Raw genomic sequence first — 21,400 nt, forward strand, 5'->3', positions numbered from 1 at the left:
TTCTACCGAATTGGTCCCCAACAAGAAAAACGATTTATGAAGTCATAGATTTGACCAACAATATGTCATGTCCATTTAAATCCAAGACATTAAATGAGATATATAAAAATCATGACTTATATGGTACTTGGTATTGTCACTAGCCATGTGCTTGCGATCATTCTTTAGTAATGCTCACTACCAAACATATGGTAAAGTTCACAAAATACAAACTTGTTAATTATCAGCCAAAGTGTGCTGACACTGCCCCCCCTTAACATACAGTACCAATGATATCAGTTATTTGTCAATGTTTTCTACTTCTCTTACCTGAGAATGGTTCTGGACCAACAATTGTTAAGAATAAAAATGTGATTTGGACCACAAAACTATTGTGTTTTTAATATTCAAACCAAAGGTTTATATTTCCTTCATCTCTTGTCACTGCAGTCAGTACCGAAACACTGGATGTTTTCTCAAAACTTAACAATCATGTGTAATTTATGCATTTTACAAAAAAAATAGTGCATTTACAACTTAGAGATTTGTACCAAATTTCAAAGTTTGTACAAATTGTGAAAACCTTCAAAAACAATTTGTAATACTCTTCATAAAAAGCAAGTAAACACAATCTTAACAAGTTCATAATTTTTTACAACAACAAAGTTTTTCAAACCTGACTTTGAACCAATTCGGTAGTGGCCCATATATTTTTGGATCAAACCTAAATAACTTTCAATTTTGATGCTACTTGCAACTAAGGCCCATTGCGCACTTCCCCCTTTGCCAATCATCACAACATTTGAACCCTGAACAGATTACACAGCTTTCGTGCACTTTAAATCCTAAAAGTGCACTTTACAAATCAAAACATAACACGTTGGATTGGAAGCACTGCTTTTATTTACATTTAAAATCCACCTTCATTTTACTCCTACTACTTCCAGGTTCATTCTTCTAATCCGGACTGTACAGCACAGCAGAATAAAGTTCCAATGTAACACTACAAAAATATCAACTCAATAAAGCTGCTTCGTCAAGACTGCTTGCATTTTACATTCAGTGGCAATAAATATCTCTTTCAAACCTGACCTTAAAACAACCGAGCTGGGATGACATGATAATATATAAACAGCCTTCATCCTTTAACGATCTTTGCAGATTTTTGGCCCTCCTGGGAAATTACCCAAAACATTCCTTATGGAATCAATACTCTCCTTTTCCCAAATCCCAACTTTACACATTTTATATATATATATATATATATCTTATATATATATATATATATAAGATGACAGCTGGGAGATCATGTGAATGACTACCACTTTGGAAAGGTTACAACAACCACTTTAAACATAAATAACCTCAAATCCTTCCCTGGCAATATTGTACAAAAAAACAACAACGCTGCATGCACACTCCTGCAAACAGAATGAAGAAACAAACACATCAAAGTCCCAGTAGTCATTTCCAATTGGTCCCTCTGGAATGGAGGTTGACAGTTTGTTCCCACTTTCCCTCTGTCTTGCAAAGCCTCCGGAATTGAGCCTAGCGGGGGCCTAATGGGGAGATTCAAATCATAAACAGGAAACTTCAATATAAACAAAGCTCAAAACAAACAACAAAACATCACTTGTACAACACAGGATTTTTGATCATTTTTTGTTGTCAGACCGAGCTAACAAATAACATGACAAATAACTTGGTTCATTGTTCATAAAGCCCTCTCTTTCTTCCAAACACTTTGAAGACATGCATGTACTTTACAATTACGTTGCCTATTATCAAAAACACACTCGCCCAGAATGGTTGGATTCTTTACACATGACCGGGGAACAGTTTTAGTGCATTCAAATTAATTTGTTCAAATCACAGCGTTATACTTTTAAACATGCAAGCAGACACTGACCTGCAAGGTATCTGGCACCGACTAACATCAACATGCTGCCCATGATGAAAAAGCCCAGGGGGACGCTGCAGAAGATGCTGGTTTCACCTTTGTGTCGTTCCAACAAAAGGCACGATGAGGGACAAGCAGATGCAAATCGAGTCATTTCTCCTAACCTCTCCCCAGTACATGCTTTATTTGAACTCGTGTCGCTGTTATCTCGTAGTGTTTCTTACCGTTTCCGTTACCCACGGGCTCCGTCGTCTCCCAGTTCATGGACTTCTGAACCGCCTTCTTCCACCGTGCGTACCGCAGCTCGCTCTCTGCCAAGGAAACACAAACCAACTTCATTTCCCCCGCAGCAGCGTCTTCTGAGGATATGTACAGATCAAGGTCGATCTGAAAAACTTGCATACCTTCGGGGTTGATCTGAGGCTCAAACTTCTCCGACGTGACTGCGCTCAGGTCCTCGGGCTTCAGGCTCCACACGCTCACGCCCTCCGCTGATCCGGCTGCCATCGCCGCCCCCAGCGCCGTGGTCTCTGGCATGGACGGCTTCACTGAAAACAATAACACCTATTTTTTTTTACACACTTTTCATTGACATCATTTTCTAAGAATTGTGAATCTTTACAAATAAAAGCTGGGCTTCATCAACTTGTCTGCTTCACTGACTAATCTATTAGTAGAGCGCGCATTCACAACCACTACATAACAACACTTTGATGCTACAGCAATCAAGACCTCAATATTTTGGATACGTTTCTGACTTGCTCAAGCTCAGCAAAACACGATGCTGTGTCAGATAAACACTACATCAGGGGGACCAGTCGGACGAGGAAACAGTTTATTATGCAAAGAATGTGTGCGCCTTTTCCATTTAGGCTTTGTACGTGACCCTGCCCAGGATGTACTCGCCAAATGTCAACTGGGATTGGATACAGCTCCCCTGTTGCCATTAAACGATAAAGGGTGGCGTAAATGCACTTGACACAAGCACATTCCCTTCAGAGAAAGGATGAAGCTTTCCACACAATTCATCTAGGACATTCAACTTCTACATGACTAATACAAACATTGATTCCCAAAAAAGCACTTGACTCCTCTCCCTGACTTTATTATTAATGATACACACAAGGTTAAATCACAGTGTCTGTTTATGATCACAATCATAAACAGAGACTTCAGGTTTAGAAATACCTTGGTGTCATTTTTCAAACAAACATGAAAACTTCCTCCTCGGTGGGTGGACTGGAACCATTTGCAGCTCGGGTGACAATCGAGGAGCAGCTAAAAGGAAACCTTACCAACGGGGATACAGAGAATGTCCGCCTGCAGCTGCATGAGCAACCTGTTGGACGTCATTCCTCCGTCCACCTGGAGCTGAGTTAGAGGGATGCCGCTGTCCTGATTCATGGCGTCCAGTATCTGCAAACATAATAAAACATATACCATTTTTCGCAATGTCCAAGCAGTTAAAAGTCAAATTAAAACATGGATTATTTCCACAACTGCCAAAAATAAAAGAGGTAATGACTATATTTTAAACGCTGCCACAAAACTGAATATCAACTCAAATAGGATCAGACCATTTGGAAATAATAGAGGGACAACTACATAAACTCATCCCCCCCCATGCTGATGATGCTCTTCTGTATTTTACTCTGCAACTCTTTTGGCCTAAATGGGATGAAGGACTCATGCAACAGACAATGACAAAAAACTAAAACAGCTAATAACGACAAAGCACTGTAAACTAAATGTAGACGCCTCATTCTTTCTACATTGTATTCTCAATACATTTTTGGACCTGATGGTGTGTGAAACCATAAAACAAGAAATTAAGCACTTACCTCCCGTGTCTGGAAACAGACGGCTTCCAGTGCAGAGAACGCCAGGTGGCTCTTGTTCGTAAACTGAGTCAACCCGCAGATGATCCTGTGCCACGGGGATTTAACGACAGAGCAACATTTACTTTGGCAGGCCGGCTGATTAAATCTAGACAACTTTGCAGCACCGCCGCAGAACGTCTCGGCCTTACCCTCTTGCGCTGGGCTCCCAGTAAGGAGCGTAAAGACCCGAAAACGCAGGAACAAAGTAGCAACCGTAGGATGTGCCGACTGACGCGGCCAGCTTCTCTGCGGAACAACCGAGACAGGAAAATATCACACACTGCAAATAACGACTAGCTACCTGCATTATCCAACACCGCAGTCCTGAATATGACGCTCTAACCGAGTTCTTCAGATGACCCGATGATTCCCAGATTGTCCTGCAGCCAACGAACCACAGCTCCCGCAATGGCCACAGAGCCCTGACAAGAGGAAGAAGCAGGGACGCTTCAAAGAAATGAATTTCAAATACACATTGGTGTCAAACTGCCACTTTCTTTTGGACAATGTACCTCCAGTGCATAACAGGCAGGTGTGTCCCGGCCCAGCTTGTATGCCACAGTGGTCAAAAGTCCGTGGTCAGACATCACAGGCTGCAAAAACACAGACAAATGTCACCGAGTGCAATGTGTGCAGGGTTTTCAAACCCTAATCTCAGATAATGTACCTTGGGTCCAGTGTTTCGCAGCAGAAAGCAGCCGGTTCCGTACCTGGAACATACGACGTATTGGATCAGGGTTGAATTTCAAACACCCAACTTTTTCCACAAACGGAACCTTACGTGTTTTTCGCTTGCCCGTCCTGAAAACACATCTGTCCCACCAGGGCTGCCGACTGATCCCCGAGACACTGCGTTTAGAGACAATGCATCGAGTTTCAAACACCACTTAACAGCAGAGGGTGTGCGAGGACAAAAAGAGACAAATACACTTACCCCTGAAATGGGAATACCTGAGAGCGCTCCGGATTTCTGTCAGAGGAAAACAGTTGTTAAAGTATGTTTCCTGGTTTTATCACATTAACAAATAAAATTGCATTTCTGTGTTTATCAGCACTATGATTAAACAGCCTCATTTAGTTTCTATTTGAAATTATTTCAGTCTGTTGGAAACAGGATTATAAGACATTATATTGTAGACCTGGGTCAAATCAGGAAGAAAGATGTTGATCAATTCACAAAAAGCTAAACTAATTCCATTGGGGTTACTCGCGATAAACACTTTTGCCCCGACAGCACCACAAAGCTCATTATTTGACTACATGAAGCCAAATAACAAAACTAATGCAATTCCACCACAACATGTGCACATGCAAGGTATGTGGGAGCCCGTTTTTATGAAAATGTCTTCACTCCTACACAAGGTCGTCGTTTGGATATTTGGTAAATACAACTTGGCCAAAGAGTGAAGACATTTGGGAGACGGGACGTTACAGAAGCAATTTGGGGACAGGGGCCATCCACTACGTTTCAAACAGGCCATACACGGTGCATCTACAAAGATTTCATTCACTTTATACCCCCCCATAAATAAACACAACAATACTCAACAATGACAAAGCTTGAACTGCTTTTTCCAGTGTTGTGTAAATGGGATATTTCAGTCTTATTTATAAACTTACTAAAGTATTCAGACCCTTTGTTATGACACTAGCAATTATTTATGGAGGGGAAAAATGAATTCAACAAATTCTAAGATGACTCTGAAACATAACAAAATGTCAAACACTTTACAGATGCAGTGTGAATGTGATGGGTCCAGTAGCACCTGCATTGCAACGCTGACAATTTACAGTTATGATCATGTGAGACAGTTGTCATACACAATAATGCAGAAAAGTTGGGCTTTTTACCTCGTTACATTTGACTACATTGGTGTTATTTATAGCCACGTTTAAACTGCAAATAATGAAACCTACATTCTGTTTGGACAGGAGGGTTTCTAAACTACACCTTAGGACTAATTGTTAATACCAATATATTAGCAAAACTACTGACGCAGTTAGTGTTGTGCTTCAGGTTCACAGTAACTTCTTAAAAGAATCCAAACATTTCTACATGCCCATCACATCTGTTTTTACTGATGAGCACGGGATTTGCCAGAAATAAGAGCCATCAGTATCAGCTATAAGCAGTTAGGAGGCTATATCAATTCAGAAACTAATACCCATATGAATTTCAGACATTCACAGTGGGAACGAGTGTTTGCTTTGGCCAAAGAGAAATACCACAGGTTAGATTCTGCATGATGAGGTGAAAGAGTGATGGTGGGAATTACTTACCCGGCTAGAACATATTTTCTACCGGCGAGAAAGGAGAGACAATGGCACACAGAAGAAATGCCTAAAAGACTTTTTCAGTAAACCTTCATGCACTTCAATATCACTCAATGGACACAGCAGTGAAATCGTGGAAGGATGACAAGTTCATTTAAACACTCACTGCAGAGGGATTTCAAGTGGAAGACTCAGAGAGAAACAGATTTATGCGCACTTACCATGAGACCGTATATTTCGGATGAACTCCTCACTCTGGGCAAGATCTCCATGGGGATACCAAAATATCTGATGGGATACAGAGGAAGACACTCACAATTTTACATTGTCATCCAGGTTTAATGCGAATCCAGACTATTCCATGAATACAGGGAGGAGATGACGCAGCTTCCTTACTTGCAAAGTTCTGGGTCCCATTCCAGAGTGTGAATGTTAAACAGCATGGTTCTACTGGCGTTGGTCACGTCTGTGCAGTGGACTCCGCCCGATTTGCCGCCTGTGAGACACTGCAGGACACCAATCGCACACACGCAGTCAGTTACACACAAAATGTCACCAGCATCTGGACGACAGCTGTGGTCGGCGCCCTCTTACCCAGATGAGCCAGGAGTCCACGGTGCCAAACATGGCGCGGTGAGACACGACTGCGTCTCGGACCTCGTCCACGTTGTCCATCAGCCAGCGGAGTTTCACCGCGCTGAAGTAGGTGCTGATGGGGAGCCCGGTTTTGTGCTGCAGAGTGAAAACATGGTTATATTGTTGCTGCGGCTTCCAACACCGTTATCATCACGTCTGTTGGAATTTGACCCTCTGGAAACTGACGTCCCACGGGCGGGCCCTGAGCTCGCAGTGTGAGATTGTTTGCATGAAATATATTGCAAATAAATAACCTATCAATAATCTTTTGCTGCAGATGTTGCATGCCTGGGTGGCCAGAGACAAATGATCATATCATTTATCTCAAAAACTCTTACAATAAATTAATGTTTTTATGTGTTTACTCAACCAATTCTCCCCACATGTCAACTTTTTCATATTTTCTTAAATTCTGTACTTTGATCACACATTATACTTCATTTACTTGCATAACCTTATATCTTAGGTTGTATAGTATCTTCAGGCAGTTGAAGATACAATAATTGAAAGACAGCAAAAACAATTATGGCCACTGGCAGATGATTTATATTGCAGAGTTCAATTAGTTCAACTGAAAAGGCCTTCAATGGATTATAAAGATGCCCAAAGACAAATACAGTGAAAGGTTGAACATGCAGTATCATAAAGCTCATATCTCCACTGACTTAATCAGACGACAACACATGAGGATGTAAAAAAAACCAACTCGGGATGGAGAAGCTCACCTTCAAATGGTTCTTGTTCCTTCCGGGAGTTTTGTTTATTAGACGTTCGACAGTGGATTGAGTGCGCAGGTCCAACCAAACTGAACAAACACAAACACATAAAAGCTAAAAACACTGAAATCCAACCACTACTTTTAGAATCACAGAATGTCAGATCTGTGACGGAAACAAAACTCGATGTTACCGATTGCATTGTAGAGGGGCTCCCCTGTCTCCTTGTCCCACACCAGCGTGGTCTCTCGTTGATTGGTCACTCCGATAGCTGCACACATTCATTACAAAGCAAAGTCTTCAGATCTTCAACACCTCTTCAAAATCATGTGCACATCAAACAGAGCAGGCGGCGTCAAACCTTTAATGTTGGAGATGTCGATGTTGAGCTGGGTGAGTTTCTCGCACGTCCTCTCCATGCACTCAAACACCGAATTCAGGATTTCTTTGGGGTCCTCCTCCACCCATCTGAAATTGATGGAAAATCAAATCCACTTCTTCATTGCACGTGCATTGATGCAAATGGATTATGAGGCAAAAATGCTCACGTACCCTTCTTTGGGGAAGCTCTGTTTGATTTCCACCTGGTGATGGCTGAGGAGCTCGGCCGTTTTGGCGTTAAACACCTGAACGGGAGAAAGAAAGCTGACTCAGCCAAATGCGCACCACTAAATACAACTGGGGTCCAGATAGGACAAAGTAGAGAAGACCCCATGTTAAATAAAAAACAAGTTTAAACGAATAAAAAGGCAGACTTCCACTGACCACCCGTGGAGGAGACAGACCAACTGACTGCCACCTGATGTAATGGAGCCAGACCAGGTGAGATGAATCATCCCCATTACCAACTCCCCCTAATGGGGCTCCTGCAGGGGGAGAAGTCTGCTCAGAGACCTACACCCACCGTTTCAAAGTGGTTCTGCCTCAAAACCATAAAATCATGTTCATTTATAGTTTCAATTGGCATTATACACTGAGGCAGTCATTAGGTCCTGCCAAACCTCCGCCCGTGTAGGAGCCTCCACCATTTTAAATCTTCACAATCCTGGTACGACATGAATCATATTTAAGTTTTGAGGGAGATAATCCAGGTCCTAGGTGCTATGAGACAGCAATGAGAGACAATGCATAAAACAAGTCTGTCTGTGTGTGTGTGTGTGTGTGTGTGTGTGTGTGAGAGAGACAAAATTCCAAGAGTATTAGTCTCCCCATTCACCACAGGCTATCAAATAAACTAATGTATGAAATTTCCATTTTAACAAGTTGTCAAATATTTACTCTAAAGCGCCTTGCTTTATTTGCATGTTGTCTTTTTAGTCTTCTGGAACAACATGTCAGACTCAGGCAACGATGTGGGATTGTGACTGCACTGACTTTGAGTACACAGCCGTACAAGTCATATCTAGAGACGATAATCTCCAGCAGTCCTGAGATGACTCATGCGAATTCTTGGCTCCCGACCATCTGTCCACACCCAGAAAAGACATCTACTGCAATAACAAAAGACCTCCTGCACTGGCTGGGAATAAAATGGCTCCAGAAACTACTGACAAACACCTTCACAGACAGGACAGTCCAACTTTACACCATGCAGACACAGCACAATCAAAGATCCTGAAATATAGCCTCGGTGCACGTGATGGCTCATTTCCATTTTTTTGGTCTAAATGTCATAATTATGTGTGACATAATGTCTTGCAAAATTGTCAATACATTGCATGTCAATCAAAGACATTTCCATCTCATCCCTTGGTGTGTTTTGCAGCTTTACTTGAAGAAAGACATTCTCATGCTCCTCTCAAGTGCTGGTTTCCCGAAAAAACGAATTAAAAATGTCGGTTTTAAATGCATTGGAAGTCACAAATGTGTTTTATTATTGCAGTAGAGCCAACACACATGACATTCTGGATGAATGTGATAAACAAAAGACACCATCGTAAACACAGCCAGACTCGTAATGTAGCACAGCTAGCACCGGGAGCACAGATTCTCTTACGAGAAAGCGAGTGGAGCTGGTTCCCTGGTCGATGGCGGCGACCAGCGGCCCGAGCGTGATCCGGTGCGAGGACGCGGCCATGGCTCCGTTCATGTGCGGCTCGAGGGAGCTTCGTGCGCCGGCCACAGGAGAGCGATCAGCGCCGGGGGAGAGGGGATCAAGCTCACTCCAAAGTCGGGCGGCGAGTCGCGGTGTTATCACGTCATACTGCACAGACGGCAACGGGTGATGACGCAAGCAAGTTGGCTCCCTGCAGTAGACATTCAACCTCTCTGAAATCATAACAGCCAACAACGCAATCTACAAAATAATCATAATTCAATTTGCACTTTTAAAGCATGGATTTCAACTCTTTGATTATTTCTTCTTTGTTGTTATTTTTTTCATTCATTGTACATTATCTTTCAGATACATTTTCTTGATACAAGTCATTTATATGTGACAATTTACTTTATTTCTGTTTCGATACTGTATCTTGACTGTGTACGTGGTCAGTCTTGAATAAAGTTTGTTTATTTGTATATCCTTGTTTACTGGCAGTCGCAGCAAAAACAAACGTCAATAATGACTTCGATTTGGTCAAACAAATAATAATAGTTCATTTGAATGTGTCAATTAAAGCGTAACCTATTTTGTCTGTGGAATCGACTCGATAAAAAGAGTAGTTCCCATACCGGGAGTCGAACCCGGGCCGCCTGGGTGAAAACCAGGAATCCTAACCGCTAGACCATATGGGACATATAGCGGTGTCGTCTCGTACATGGTTTCTTATAGATAACACTTGGTATATGTTACGGTCGTGATTACGGTTTTGTTTCTACTTTGCATTTCTACGATACTCCGCCAGGAGGCATTAACGAGTCAATACACACTGGTGTGACGCTTCTGATCCACGTCTCAACAATCAACCTCGCACAGATTCTTATTCCAAACACGTGCTAAACTCTCTCGACGTCCAATATTTGTCAAATGTTGGATTTCAACCTGGACGCGCATTTATCGTCTTTTTCTGTGGCGACGGTCGATGACGTCATCACCGACGGACGGTGTTGTCATTCTTGAAATGTGGGGCAACTGTTGTTTCTTTTGATCTGTTTCCCTTTAACTTCCTCGTCCCGCTTCAATCGACCAAAGCTAAACTAAAATGTAAGTGCGTTCACACACTGGCGGCTTTTAGCTTCTTGATACGGAGCAAGACCAATGAGGTGGTCCGTCCTGGCCACGATTTCTGACAATATAGCCACGTTAGCTGCCCATGCTAATGCTAATCTAGTCATTCATGTGTTTGTCAACTGCTCATATGTGCGTTTTCAGGGCGGACTACTGGAAGTCCCAGCCGAGGAAGTTCTGTCAGTACTGCAAGTGCTGGATTGCAGACAACAAGCCGGTGAGTCGGCTGAAAGATGAAGCTTATGTTCAAATGGACTACATGTCATGCTAATGTCTTCCCACGTTTGCCTTGATCTGCAGAGCGTCGAGTTCCACGAACGAGGGAAGAATCACAAAGAAAATGTGGCTGCCAAAATTTCAGAGGTATTCACAATTTCGTTATTACTTGTATTTGTGTAAAAGGGACAGTTTACAATAATGAATATGAACACAATGACTCATACAAGTGTACCAGAGAAAGTCCCGGCAGGTTGATGTTAAACAGACAAACGGGACAAATAACTTCAAGATATAAACAAATACATTTAACAACATATACAAGCTGAGGCAAAATCCACAATACACAACAGTTAGTACAAATTTGATAATTAAATGGAGATAAAGTAGGGAATGAGATTGACAAGACTGTTCCAGATGGTTCGCTAACCGTTGTTTGACAGATTTGGAGAATGAGTTGAAAGTTGTAATGTTCCTTAGTTGGACGTGCTGCTCGATGGTAAAAGGCCCATTGTGAAAAAGTACCCTAATCTACAAATTAAAGGACAGTGTTTTAAGATTTGAGTTGTATCCCTGTAAATATCTTAAAGTAATTATTATTTAAACTACTGATTTCTCTGGATATCCATACATCTTATTGGCTAGTCACCAATGTCTCGTTGTGTCTGACCAACGATTCAGTTTACTTCAAGTCTGTCCAAGAAAAAACATCAAATACACAAGATGCAGAAACAGCATCTTGTGATTTTTTTTTTTGGGATTCAATTTCTGTTTCTATTTATTCTGTCAGCTAATTAGGTAACTACTGCATCTCGGATTTATAGTTTCGTAAAAAACACAAACACAAATGTTCTGTATTCTCCCATGTGGGCCCCTAAAAAAACTGGCCTGTCTTGGCACAGCTCTCGGGACTGGCCGGGGAGATAAGGTCCACGCTCTCCTCTGATTGGACGCTCGTCGCTGTCGCTCATGTCTTCCTATCTTTCCCTTCTGCAGATTAAAAAGAAGAGCATAGACAAGATGAAGCAGGAGGCACGTCAGTCTAAAGACTTTGCAGCCATGGAGGAGGCTGCGATGAAGGCGTACGAGGAAGATCTGAAGAGGATGGAAAGGGAGGCGGCAGGTAACTGACATTTGTTGTGAAATAGTGTCTGTGTTGGAGGAACTTGTTTTTGTTGACGTAAAATGTTGTTGTTTTAGGATTAGGTCCGCTGGTCGAACCCCCAACAACTCCTCAACCAAAACCTGTGGTCATATGCCAGACCAAAAAACAGTACAAGAAAGAACTCAAGTCAAACAAGAAATCCACAAAGCAAAGAGAAACGCAGGTTTGGGCTGAAGGGCGGTCAGAAGACGGACACACGTACTATTACAACTCAGTAACCGGAGGTAAGGAAACTGCTACTCTTCAACAACCTTCCCATTTCAAACCGGGCTTGTTTTACTATGTTGTCTGGTTTTAACTATAGAATCTCGATGGGAAAAACCACAGGATTTCGGACAACGTCCACCATCTGCTCCCTGTGGCCAGACTCAGGTTAATATTAAAAAGGGATATTTTATGTATTTTTCCTAATCTGCACTTTATTATAATGGTCTGTTCATAGCACGTTTATATACATTATTATTGTGTGTCTTTACAGAGCTCTTCAAGCTGTCCTTGGATGGAAGCTGTCAGCCAAGATGGTTATACATACTACTACAACTCAGGGACTGGAGGTAGAATATGTTTCCATGCATTCACTCTTTATTCTAAATGGTATTTAATCCACTGCTTAGTTCATTTTTAGGGTCAGAGATGCTGTCTGATAAATCATCTGCTTTTTCTTTCTCACCTCTCAGAGTCCAGCTGGGAGAAACCGGCAGACTTTACTCCCTCTGAAGCGTCTGGGTCCGGATCCGGCAAAGAACAGAATCGGCTGGAGCCTTCAGCCCCTCAACCCGAACCACTTTCAGCAGAAGAGAGCTCCGGTGAGGCCCCGGCGTCTAAGGAGGCGGGGGTCCCTGAACAGACCAGTCAGCTGTCCAACATCCCAAAGATCAGCTTTAGGGTGAGAAGAGTCCCGGTACAGGATTAGTGAAAATAATTCAGCTTTTGTCTGTAAAGATTTTTTCAAAGCAAATCTTTTGTGTTTGTCTTTAGAAGCGGAAAACCGAGGACAGGCCCTCGGACGTGGAGGAGGACAAAGAAGATAAAGCCGGTGATGATGCTCCAAAAGGAGAGGCCCAAGAGATGAAAAAAGAGGAGGAGGTCCAAAACACAACACCTGAACCAGAGAAGAAGAAAAAGGAAGAGGAGAAGAAGAAAGAGGTCGTGGTAAGGCTAGCCAAAAAGACAAAGAAGGCCAATCCATATGGAGTCTGGGAAGAGATCCAGGAAGAGGAGGATCCCTAGTAAGTATAGAGCATCAACCAGTTTAAATGAGGTTTGAATGGTTGATAAGGATGAGGTACCGATTAAGATGGGCTGATCCCCTAAAGGATTTCAGCAGCTTGTGAAAATACTGTAACCCATTTTCTCTCTTTACCCTCCAGTGCCAACATTGACTTACAGCTGCCCAAGGTGGAGTGGAGTGCTGCCTCCGCTCCGGCCGAACTGCATCCGGAGCCCAAGCCCAAGTTCGGAGAACGCGTCATCACCTCCCTCGGAGACGAAGGCGGCTCCGCTTCCTTTAGGAAAAACAAGACGCAGAACGGAAAATCCAGGAGCCTCCGAACCAGAGACGACAGCGACGAAGACGACGACTGACACGTCAGAACTTTAACAGCACAATTAGACTTTTACACAATAATCTACAAAAATCTTTCTAGGAACTTTTGGCCGCACCATTCTGATCTGTGAAGTGGTAAGAAATCATTTTTTTGGGGGGGTGAAAAATTGGCCTTAAACAAATATGACATCCATGCTTTTTCTCTGCGCTGAAACCTTTGCAACACTTTCAGTCTTCAGGTTGGTTTGGTCTCATTTGAACAGTACAGCAGACATTCAGGTGTGACGGGTTTATTCACGTGAACTATGTTTCTTCCTGTTTGGAAAATGCGGCTGAAACCATTCAGAGCAATTCAATACCTTTTTTTGTATCTGTATTTTTTTACCTGTGTAAGTTATGAAAAAGCCAGTGGAAACATTGCAGTACTTGTTAGTTAATGTGAATGAGTGTCATATTTTATAAGGTTGAAAAATCTGTTCTAAATAAATGATCATAGTTAATTTCACTGATTCGTCATTGATGAATGACTAATAAAACATTTATTTACATAAAGAGGTCAGAGGAAGAGGGGGAATGTACTTGAGGGTGGCTCGGCTGGCACCCACATGCAGGGTGGGACAGGCAATTGGTGTGTGTGTGTGTGTGATATAAAGCTGATTATCACCCCGACTGGCAGAGAACCATGAAGAGTGTTTACTGACAATAAACAGAGTGCTGTCTGTTGACATTCAGTGTCAACAGACAGTTTTACTGAACTTTACCAACAAGTTGGGATCCTGGTGCTGACTGATTATGACCTGCACAACTGAATGTTAAACACTGTCATTGTAATATACTTTTCTTTGGGGATAGCAATTGACTTTTATATTCTAAAAGTATTTCAAGTAGATTTTTTACATACTACAGCGAGTAACAAGCCCTTCTTCACATCATTCACTTTGTTTAAAATATATAATCAATACATAAACGAGTCATCGTTTAGGAAATTACCTTGACACAAAATACATCATTTAATATTTTATTACAAAAAATAAATACCTCAAAACTATGATCCTCCTCTTAAGCTACTTTCTTTGCAATTTTACTCTTGCACAAGCATAAATAGCAATAATAACAGTAATATTACATTAAACATTTCAGCGTAGTACAAAATCATCCTGAAAAACTAAAATACTGTCCACTTGATCAGAAGTTCAGTGTCAATCTGCAGATTTACCAGATTCTGGTTGTGTCAAACTGCTGCTGCTCTCTGCCACCTCCAGGAGAGCCTCCCTCTCCCCGTGTTCACGTACGTCAGCGATCAGATTGTCAAGAGCCTCCCCTCCTCTCATGAACTCCTGCACACGGAACAGAACCCGCAACAATGATTTCAACTCAAGAGAAAGGAATACAGTTTATAAAACGGGCTAAATTCCTTATGGTTTGTTCGGAATTTGGAGACAAACTGACACTCCATTCAATTTATACCTTGATCTCTCGTGTAACGTATCCGGTCCTGTGGTCTGTGACGCGGTCCTGGCTGAAGTTGTAGGTGCGAATCCTCTCCGACTGAGAACGTGTGCCCACCTGATGTCGGGAACATGACCATAAAGTGGCTGCAAAAATATGACCTTCATACCTTTATTTATCTGCTCGCTCACCTGCTGCTTTCGTGCCGTGTGCCTCTGCTTATCCTCTTTACCCATCATGCCCTGGTAGAGCCGGGCCCTCAGCACACGAATGGCAATGTCTCGGTTTTTCAGCTGAGAGCGAGTCTGCTGACATTCGGCGGTGATGCCTGTTGGGAGGGTGACCGAGGAGTCGTGAGACATGAAAGCAGAACTGAATCTTAATGTTTAAAAAACCTAAGCCCCTGAAGTGGGTCGAGTACATGTCTGCTTGCTTTTACCCGTGGGGAGATGAACGATGCGCACTGCGCTGTCTGTTGTGTTGACACTCTGACCCCCGGCACCTCGAGCTCGGAATGTGTCGATGCGAAGATCCTTTGGATCAATGTGGACGTCAAACTATGCACGCAAAAAGAAAGAAATACTTTAAATGATGCTAATAAACGCAGGCGGTAAAGAGGAACTGATAAAGCAAACCTCCACTGGCTGAGGCAGAATGATGACAGTCATGGTTCCCGTGTGGATCCGCTGCATCCTGGAGGAGAGGCCGACCTCAGGGATCCTTTGCACCCGGTGTGTTCCTCCTTCGTGCTTCAGATGTCTGTACACGTTGTCCCCGGCTATTCTTACAGCAGCATGGTGCAAACCACCTGAGACGCACAGTCAACCAATGTTACACCTATTCTATCATGGCCCTCTTTAGACGTTGTTACTTCAACAGCAAAGCAGCATCGGTGCGACTAATAACATTAATACTGATGGAAAAACATCAACTTTAAATCTGTAATTGCTCTTCATACACTACTTCAATGAAAATTTATCCAAATTGTCTATTTAGATTTCCCATAAAAACACATTAGATCACACAAGAAACAACAGACGTGACTCTCTGGACAAGAGGATGAATAAAACTAAAGTACAAACAGAAATATGAATTACCAAAGTCAGCGGATGTGTAGTTGTAAACCTCAAAGTCCCAGTTCTTATAAAACGCAAAACCCTGGTACATGTCAAACATTTCTTTGGTAAACTGTTGACAGATGTCCCCTGAAATCACAGAAAGAGAGACAACATATTGTTAATGCAGGCACGTGAATCAAACACCAACTGGGAGTCCAAACAATCTGCATCTACACACCTCCAGTTGTTCGTCCTGATACGACCTCCAGCAGGACATTACTCGAGTCGAGAGGGTCAGCGGGCACGAGAGCTTTAATCAACTGGAAAGAAAGAGGGTTCACTTGTTAATCAGGATATTCAACATGCGCTTAATCATCATCATGCCTTTGTGTTCTTACATCTTCTCTTAAGGCCAAAATCTTGCTGGAGATGTGTTCTTCCTCCTCTTTTAGCATCTGCATCACTTGCTCATCTTCATCCTTGGCACCGGCGGACCCTGGAGGAAAACACAACGTGATGTGTGCATTTTAAGATATTTGATACTATTGTTTGATCTTTCCAAGAACATGGACATTTGCTTGACGTAAGACAGACTAATTATTTTTACATCTAAAACCTGTGTCAATACAAAATGAATACTTGGGGGTTACGCAGACCTGCAAACAACATGGAAGAAAAAGTTTAGCTTGCTCATGTGGCCTGATGGCATTTATTAAACAACATATACTAAAAGTCTAGGGAATCATATGTGCCAACTGTGTAAGCAAATCTGTTTCAGAATAAAAGTGTTGCCTAATTACATGTATCCAGAGATTCTAATAATGTTTACGACATCCATCGCACAGCTATAAGACGGATATATGATTTAACATCATATAATAAAGGGCTGGGATACAAATAAACATCTCTTATAGCAATATGCCTCGGGCAAAGAACTTTTAAACTAAATAAAATCCATTATAATGTAAATATAAACACTCATGTGACATTTATCAACATGAATTGATTAGTAACGTTACATCTTCAAAGGAGATGAAAAACACAAACATAATATCTGGTGTGTTTGTTGTCATTTATTCGTGGCCTACATAACTCAAGAGCACTCACCCTGCAGCAAGGAACGAACCTCCTCAAGGTCTCTCAGGGCTTGTTCGATCCTCCCATGTATATTGGCCAGAGGCAGCAGCTCAGAGTGTCTCCTCATCAGCTCCTTTCTGTCCGACTCGTTCAGGTAAACCTGCTGCAGCCTCTCACTGAGCTGCCCGTGCTCGAGCACCAGCTGCTGCAGGTACCTCTGGACACACCGGTGCTCGAACATGTCCCCGGCATCACTGTGACACAGTCGTCTTGATCCCCGTGTCCTCCACTGAGGCTCCTCTGTGATGTTGGCATACTTCTTCACGTGTCCTCCTGTCGGTGTCCTCCATCGTCCTCTGACGCTGCTACAGTGAACGACACGACTGCACAGTCCAAACCAGCGGCCGACGAGCATTGCACCACATTTACAGAGCGACGGGGGGGGGGGGGACGACAGACAAACAGATTACACGTGTTGTTTCTGTGTTTTCATTGCAACTTTAACTACCAGGAAGAAGAACCGGATGTCTCTCTTCTTCTTTGTTTAAAGGCGGCTGTGAAATCATATTATAGTTGCAGTACCGCCACCTACTGGGCTGAAACGGCTTAATTCAAAATGTTTTAAAGCATCTGTCCAATTACTAACTACGTCAGAATTTCACCATTAGCCAGCCAAAAGCTAACAGCTAACTTAAGCCAACAAGTGTCAAAATGACAGATTTTCGAGTCAGTGAAGACGGTAAGATGATTTTAAAACGATTTAAATAAACTAACTGACAAAAAAGTTTATAAATAACACCAGAGTTTTAATGTTAAACAACTATAAACAGTTTAGCTATAACAACTATAAGACTAATGTAAACATTGTGAGCTAATTATTAGCTAATATTAGCTTGTTTTAAACCTACACAGGAACCTAGCTCTAAAAGTATTTACTGTGTTTATAACCTCAGCAGGCATAGGTTTAATTATACATGTTTCACATTTTAACATGAGGAAATGACACCTGTAAATATTACTAGCTAACCACAGCTTTCTAAATGGCTTCCTTTTTGTTTTACATCTATCTTGTAAAGTCACAGTCCAGCTGATGTTTGTCTCTCAGGCTTTTCACTGAGCAAGGCCGTGGAGGACGTCAGTCAGCACAGCTTCACGCAGACCGAGGCTCTGAAGGAGAAACAGAAAACCCTCAGCTGCCTGCAGGTTCACATTCATCCTTCGATTCTATACACACATCACACGCTACATGAGCTTCTACACAACACTGTGTGTGTGTTTGTGTGTGTGTGTGTGTGTTGACAACATGGTATTTGTAGGTGTTGCAGTAAAGGTTAAATAAATTATAAATGACACACAGAAATTCAGTTAAATTGTGATTTACTATAGAGATTTACTGTGTTACAGCAACAAAGAGGGAACAGTGAAATACACACTGTAAAGGTATTGAATAGGTCCAAAAGTACAATATAAACACAAGGAATTATGAAAAGTCATTGTATTATTGCTGCCCCTTTCATCTCTGTCACACTTTTTGCAGACCTGACTTTAAACGTTGACACATCTTTCCATTTATGTCCTTTCTCCTGAATAGTGTTATTTTGATTAAGGACAGAGGCTGTTGCACCTTGTTAAGCCCTATGACACAAATTGTGATTGATGAATAGTGGCAATACAAATCTAATTTGATTAATTGATTGATTGACTCTTGCCGAGGGTCAAGGGCAGAGGACGTCATGTCTGGCTATATCCTGATTCTCACCATATTCTCACCATCTCACCATAGTTTGGTTATGCTGTCACTGCTTTAACAAAACAATGCCTCCTTCTCCAGGCTACTCTTTCAGATGTTGAGAAGAAGGCCGAGATGGCAGATCAGAAGCTGAGATCTAAGACGAGGGAAACCATGGTGCTGGAGGGCAACTTGGAGCACCTGCAGCGGCAGACAAAAGTCCTGCAGGATCGTTGTGTGTCCATCACCAAGGAAAACACACAACTCCACGTTCGCATATGTGAGCAGGAAGAGAACGCTTGCACGGCGCTGGCAAGGTTCGACACCTACCGACAAAAGATGGAGGGTCACGCAGCTGCTGTTTTGCATGTGGCGAGCCAGACGGCGGCCTTTAAAGAGCTGGAGGAGAAGAGAGCGCTGGTCAGGATCTTGACACAGAAGAAAGAGGAGCTGAGGGAGGATCTGGAGAGCTCAAATGGAAACACTGCACATCTGGCAAAGGTGGAGAAGACTTGCATTTGTTCATAACCCCAGAAATCTCCCACTGTAAACTGCTGTATTTGTAACTATTATATATATATTTCTAATCATTTGCTTTTCTGCAGCGAGAGATTAAGGCTCTTAAGGGCGAGGTCTCTTCGATGAGGCAAATCATAGCTGAGCAGAGAGAGCGATTGCAGAAAGAGTTTGAGACTCACACCCGGATGAAAAAAGACATAGAGGTGTGGCAAAGAGAATTAGTCAAAAACCAAAACATATCAAGTGCAGCACCTTTTCACTGTTCATTTTAGAACGTAAAGAATGAATAAAGATAATAGAATCCAAGCACGGGATCATAGTTTGATTTCTGTTTTTAGCCTCAAATGAAAACTCCTCAGTGTTTGTTTGTGTCTCCACTGCCTCAGATCCAGAACAGGCGTTACGAAGCCATCGTCAAGCGCCTCCACTGCCAACTGAGCAGGGCCCAGTCTGCCCACAGGTACAAAAAAAACAACACAAAAACAGCACCAGTGAGGACACCAACCTCTTTTTATTCACCAGTGAAATGCTCAAGCACGTTTATTTACAGAGATCCAAACAGCAAAATGACAGCTCTAAAGATACAGAAAATACACAACATATCTAGTTGCTTATTTCACAGAATTGCAGTTGTAATGTTCCCACATTTAAAAGGTTACATCTGCTTTTATTTAGGCAAATGTTTGAAGATATCTACCACATGGAGCGGCAGCTGGCTGAGCTCAAGAAGCAGCAGGAGTCCTCCCAGGAAACCGAGACCAGTAAACTGTAGTGTTGGTTTGTCCAATTTCAATTTGTTTTTACGGTATGTTATTATAATTGTCTTCTTATCAGATCCAATATATCCCATTGTTATTCATATTCAGTTTCTGATTAAGAATGGTTGCCGTTGCACATTTTGAACAGCAGGGGTCAGCAGTGTCAACTAAATACCTCTGTCGGTTTAACATCATCACAATACCCTCACCTATTCTACTACAGACTGGTGATTTGATACCAGATAATAACATAAGGGTTCAAGCTGAATAACTGTACAAGTGTTAAAATGTGTTTGCCTTGTTGGCACATTATTAAATCCCCTCAACAGCAGGACATCGCGCAGGAGTGTTTGAATTTATTAGGCACTGTCGTGGAAAACCTTTGGGGATAACATAAGCAGGGTATGAGATGGGGTTTCAGGTCGGTGGTGACAGTGTATCGGCTTGTCCGGTGTGTGTGTGTGTGTGTGTGTGTGTGTGTGTGTGTGTGCACGTGTCCACAACAGAACAAAAGCCAAGTGTCCAAACTCCAACTGTCGATGCAATGGTGTTGTTTTGGTACACGCTGTTCCGAGCGTCCGCTTCACCGGCTCGCTTGATGTTCTGCGAGATGACAGTCCCACTGTCGACTAACAAGGGCGTGACTCTGCTCCATCAGCCATCGCTCAAAACTAATTAGACAAACGAAAATGGCTTTTCAGACATTAGTCCCCGGAAGAATGTGTCGCGTCAGCTTCTGAGAAAAGCAACAACATGTGTAATTGAGTACATTTGCTTGATTTTCACATTTGTTTTACGGTGTGAATCGTTTTCTTTCTGACTATATGTCTCTTTGTATTATTAGAACTGTGACATAAAAGCTAGAGCGACCGTGGAAATGCATTTCCCAAGCCCGGGAGAATATGTAGAAATATACACAAATGTACAAATGTAGATTTTGATAAACTGGAGCTGAAACTATAGCAAATTGGAAAAATAAGAAAAACAGTAGTTTCTTCTGTTCTACACAAACCTAACAATGTTTGGACCACAGAATCCTTTTTGTGTATTTTTGTAGTTTCTATTTTTATCACGAATCTGCCACGCGTGTATATCTGACTACTCAACCACTCTCTAACAAAACTAATCATTTCAAAACAAATACCGGCAACTATACCATATTTGAAATCAATCATTCTGTGAAATAGTTGTGCTAACGTCCAGCAGTACACTGTGAAGTAATCATACATTTAACTTACCATCAGAATATGTATTACAATGTATTGGGATAAGAAGACCGCATGATTAATTACCTACATCTTAGGGCTGGGTTTATTACCTGTCTCAACCACA

General features: G+C 42.2%; 4 protein-coding genes and 1 non-coding gene across 6 annotated transcripts; 2 read left to right on the plus strand and 3 right to left on the minus strand.

The window, feature by feature from the left end:
* Positions 1 to 864: 864 nt before the first annotated feature.
* On the minus strand, positions 865 to 9,702 carry LOC133933417 (glycerol kinase-like). 2 transcript variants are annotated; one of them, XM_062380524.1, is made up of 21 exons: positions 9,382 to 9,702; positions 7,938 to 8,011; positions 7,747 to 7,853; positions 7,579 to 7,656; positions 7,395 to 7,474; positions 6,628 to 6,765; positions 6,430 to 6,539; positions 6,255 to 6,321; positions 6,040 to 6,057; positions 4,694 to 4,729; positions 4,541 to 4,608; positions 4,427 to 4,469; positions 4,272 to 4,352; positions 4,103 to 4,181; positions 3,909 to 4,005; positions 3,721 to 3,805; positions 3,175 to 3,295; positions 2,284 to 2,427; positions 2,104 to 2,190; positions 1,889 to 1,975; positions 865 to 1,538 (listed from the first exon to the last, which is right to left on the minus strand). In XM_062380524.1, exons 1-21 carry the CDS (start codon positions 9,661 to 9,663, stop codon positions 1,528 to 1,530), a joined length of 1,893 nt encoding a protein of 630 aa, XP_062236508.1. In that variant the 5' UTR covers positions 9,664 to 9,702; the 3' UTR covers positions 865 to 1,527. The 2 variants fall into 2 exon arrangements, with proteins under 2 accessions (XP_062236508.1, XP_062236509.1); XM_062380525.1 differs by lacking the exon at positions 6,040 to 6,057.
* Positions 9,703 to 10,046: 344 nt separating this feature from the next.
* Positions 10,047 to 10,118, minus strand: trnae-uuc (transfer RNA glutamic acid (anticodon UUC)). The gene has a single exon. It is a non-coding gene; the product is annotated as a tRNA-Glu (tRNA).
* A 232-nt stretch (positions 10,119 to 10,350) lies between these two features.
* Positions 10,351 to 13,983, plus strand: wbp4 (WW domain binding protein 4). Its single transcript, XM_062380527.1, has 10 exons — positions 10,351 to 10,527; positions 10,696 to 10,768; positions 10,852 to 10,914; positions 11,764 to 11,890; positions 11,968 to 12,156; positions 12,237 to 12,304; positions 12,411 to 12,486; positions 12,610 to 12,818; positions 12,911 to 13,161; positions 13,303 to 13,983. Coding segments are annotated over exons 1-10 (1,272 nt in total). The 5' UTR covers positions 10,351 to 10,525; the 3' UTR covers positions 13,517 to 13,983.
* Positions 13,984 to 14,482: 499 nt separating this feature from the next.
* On the minus strand, positions 14,483 to 17,564 carry mtrf1 (mitochondrial translational release factor 1). The gene is made up of 9 exons (XM_062380526.1): positions 17,093 to 17,564; positions 16,384 to 16,481; positions 16,224 to 16,305; positions 16,025 to 16,132; positions 15,563 to 15,735; positions 15,367 to 15,484; positions 15,119 to 15,255; positions 14,946 to 15,044; positions 14,483 to 14,815 (listed from the first exon to the last, which is right to left on the minus strand). The coding sequence occupies exons 1-9, from the start codon at positions 17,475 to 17,477 to the stop codon at positions 14,678 to 14,680; spliced, it is 1,338 nt and encodes a 445-aa protein (XP_062236510.1). The 5' UTR covers positions 17,478 to 17,564; the 3' UTR covers positions 14,483 to 14,677.
* A 209-nt stretch (positions 17,565 to 17,773) lies between these two features.
* LOC133933888 (coiled-coil domain-containing protein 122-like) lies at positions 17,774 to 20,719 on the plus strand. The gene is made up of 6 exons (XM_062381127.1): positions 17,774 to 17,801; positions 18,168 to 18,265; positions 18,894 to 19,292; positions 19,397 to 19,513; positions 19,697 to 19,770; positions 19,986 to 20,719. The coding sequence occupies exons 1-6, from the start codon at positions 17,774 to 17,776 to the stop codon at positions 20,080 to 20,082; spliced, it is 813 nt and encodes a 270-aa protein (XP_062237111.1). The 3' UTR covers positions 20,083 to 20,719.
* Positions 20,720 to 21,400: the final 681 nt, after the last annotated feature.

This window comes from Platichthys flesus, chromosome 22 (assembly GCF_949316205.1).
Source record: "Platichthys flesus chromosome 22, fPlaFle2.1, whole genome shotgun sequence".
Lineage (NCBI taxonomy): Eukaryota > Metazoa > Chordata > Actinopteri > Pleuronectiformes > Pleuronectidae > Platichthys > Platichthys flesus.

Coding starts and splice junctions, on each gene's coding strand:
- LOC133933417 (XM_062380524.1), bottom strand. CDS start 9,663: ATGATTTCAGAGAGGTTGAATGTCTACTGCAGGGAGCCAACTTGCTTG. Junction 7,657..7,746: donor CGACATCTCCAACATTAAAG/GTTTGACGCCGC, acceptor GAATGTGTGCAG/CTATCGGAGTGACCAATCAA. Junction 4,470..4,540: donor GACGGGCAAGCGAAAAACAC/GTAAGGTTCCGT, acceptor CGTATGTTCCAG/GTACGGAACCGGCTGCTTTC.
- mtrf1 (XM_062380526.1), bottom strand. CDS start 17,477: ATGCTCGTCGGCCGCTGGTTTGGACTGTGCAGTCGTGTCGTTCACTGT. Junction 16,133..16,223: donor ATCAGGACGAACAACTGGAG/GTGTGTAGATGC, acceptor CTGTGATTTCAG/GGGACATCTGTCAACAGTTT. Junction 15,256..15,366: donor CATCGTTCATCTCCCCACGG/GTAAAAGCAAGC, acceptor CCCTCCCAACAG/GCATCACCGCCGAATGTCAG.
- LOC133933888 (XM_062381127.1), top strand. CDS start 17,774: ATGACAGATTTTCGAGTCAGTGAAGACG. Junction 19,293..19,396: donor ACACTGCACATCTGGCAAAG/GTGGAGAAGACT, acceptor GCTTTTCTGCAG/CGAGAGATTAAGGCTCTTAA. Junction 19,771..19,985: donor AGGGCCCAGTCTGCCCACAG/GTACAAAAAAAA, acceptor GCTTTTATTTAG/GCAAATGTTTGAAGATATCT.
- wbp4 (XM_062380527.1), top strand. Junction 10,915..11,763: donor TGGCTGCCAAAATTTCAGAG/GTATTCACAATT, acceptor TCCCTTCTGCAG/ATTAAAAAGAAGAGCATAGA. Junction 12,487..12,609: donor CTACAACTCAGGGACTGGAG/GTAGAATATGTT, acceptor CTCACCTCTCAG/AGTCCAGCTGGGAGAAACCG.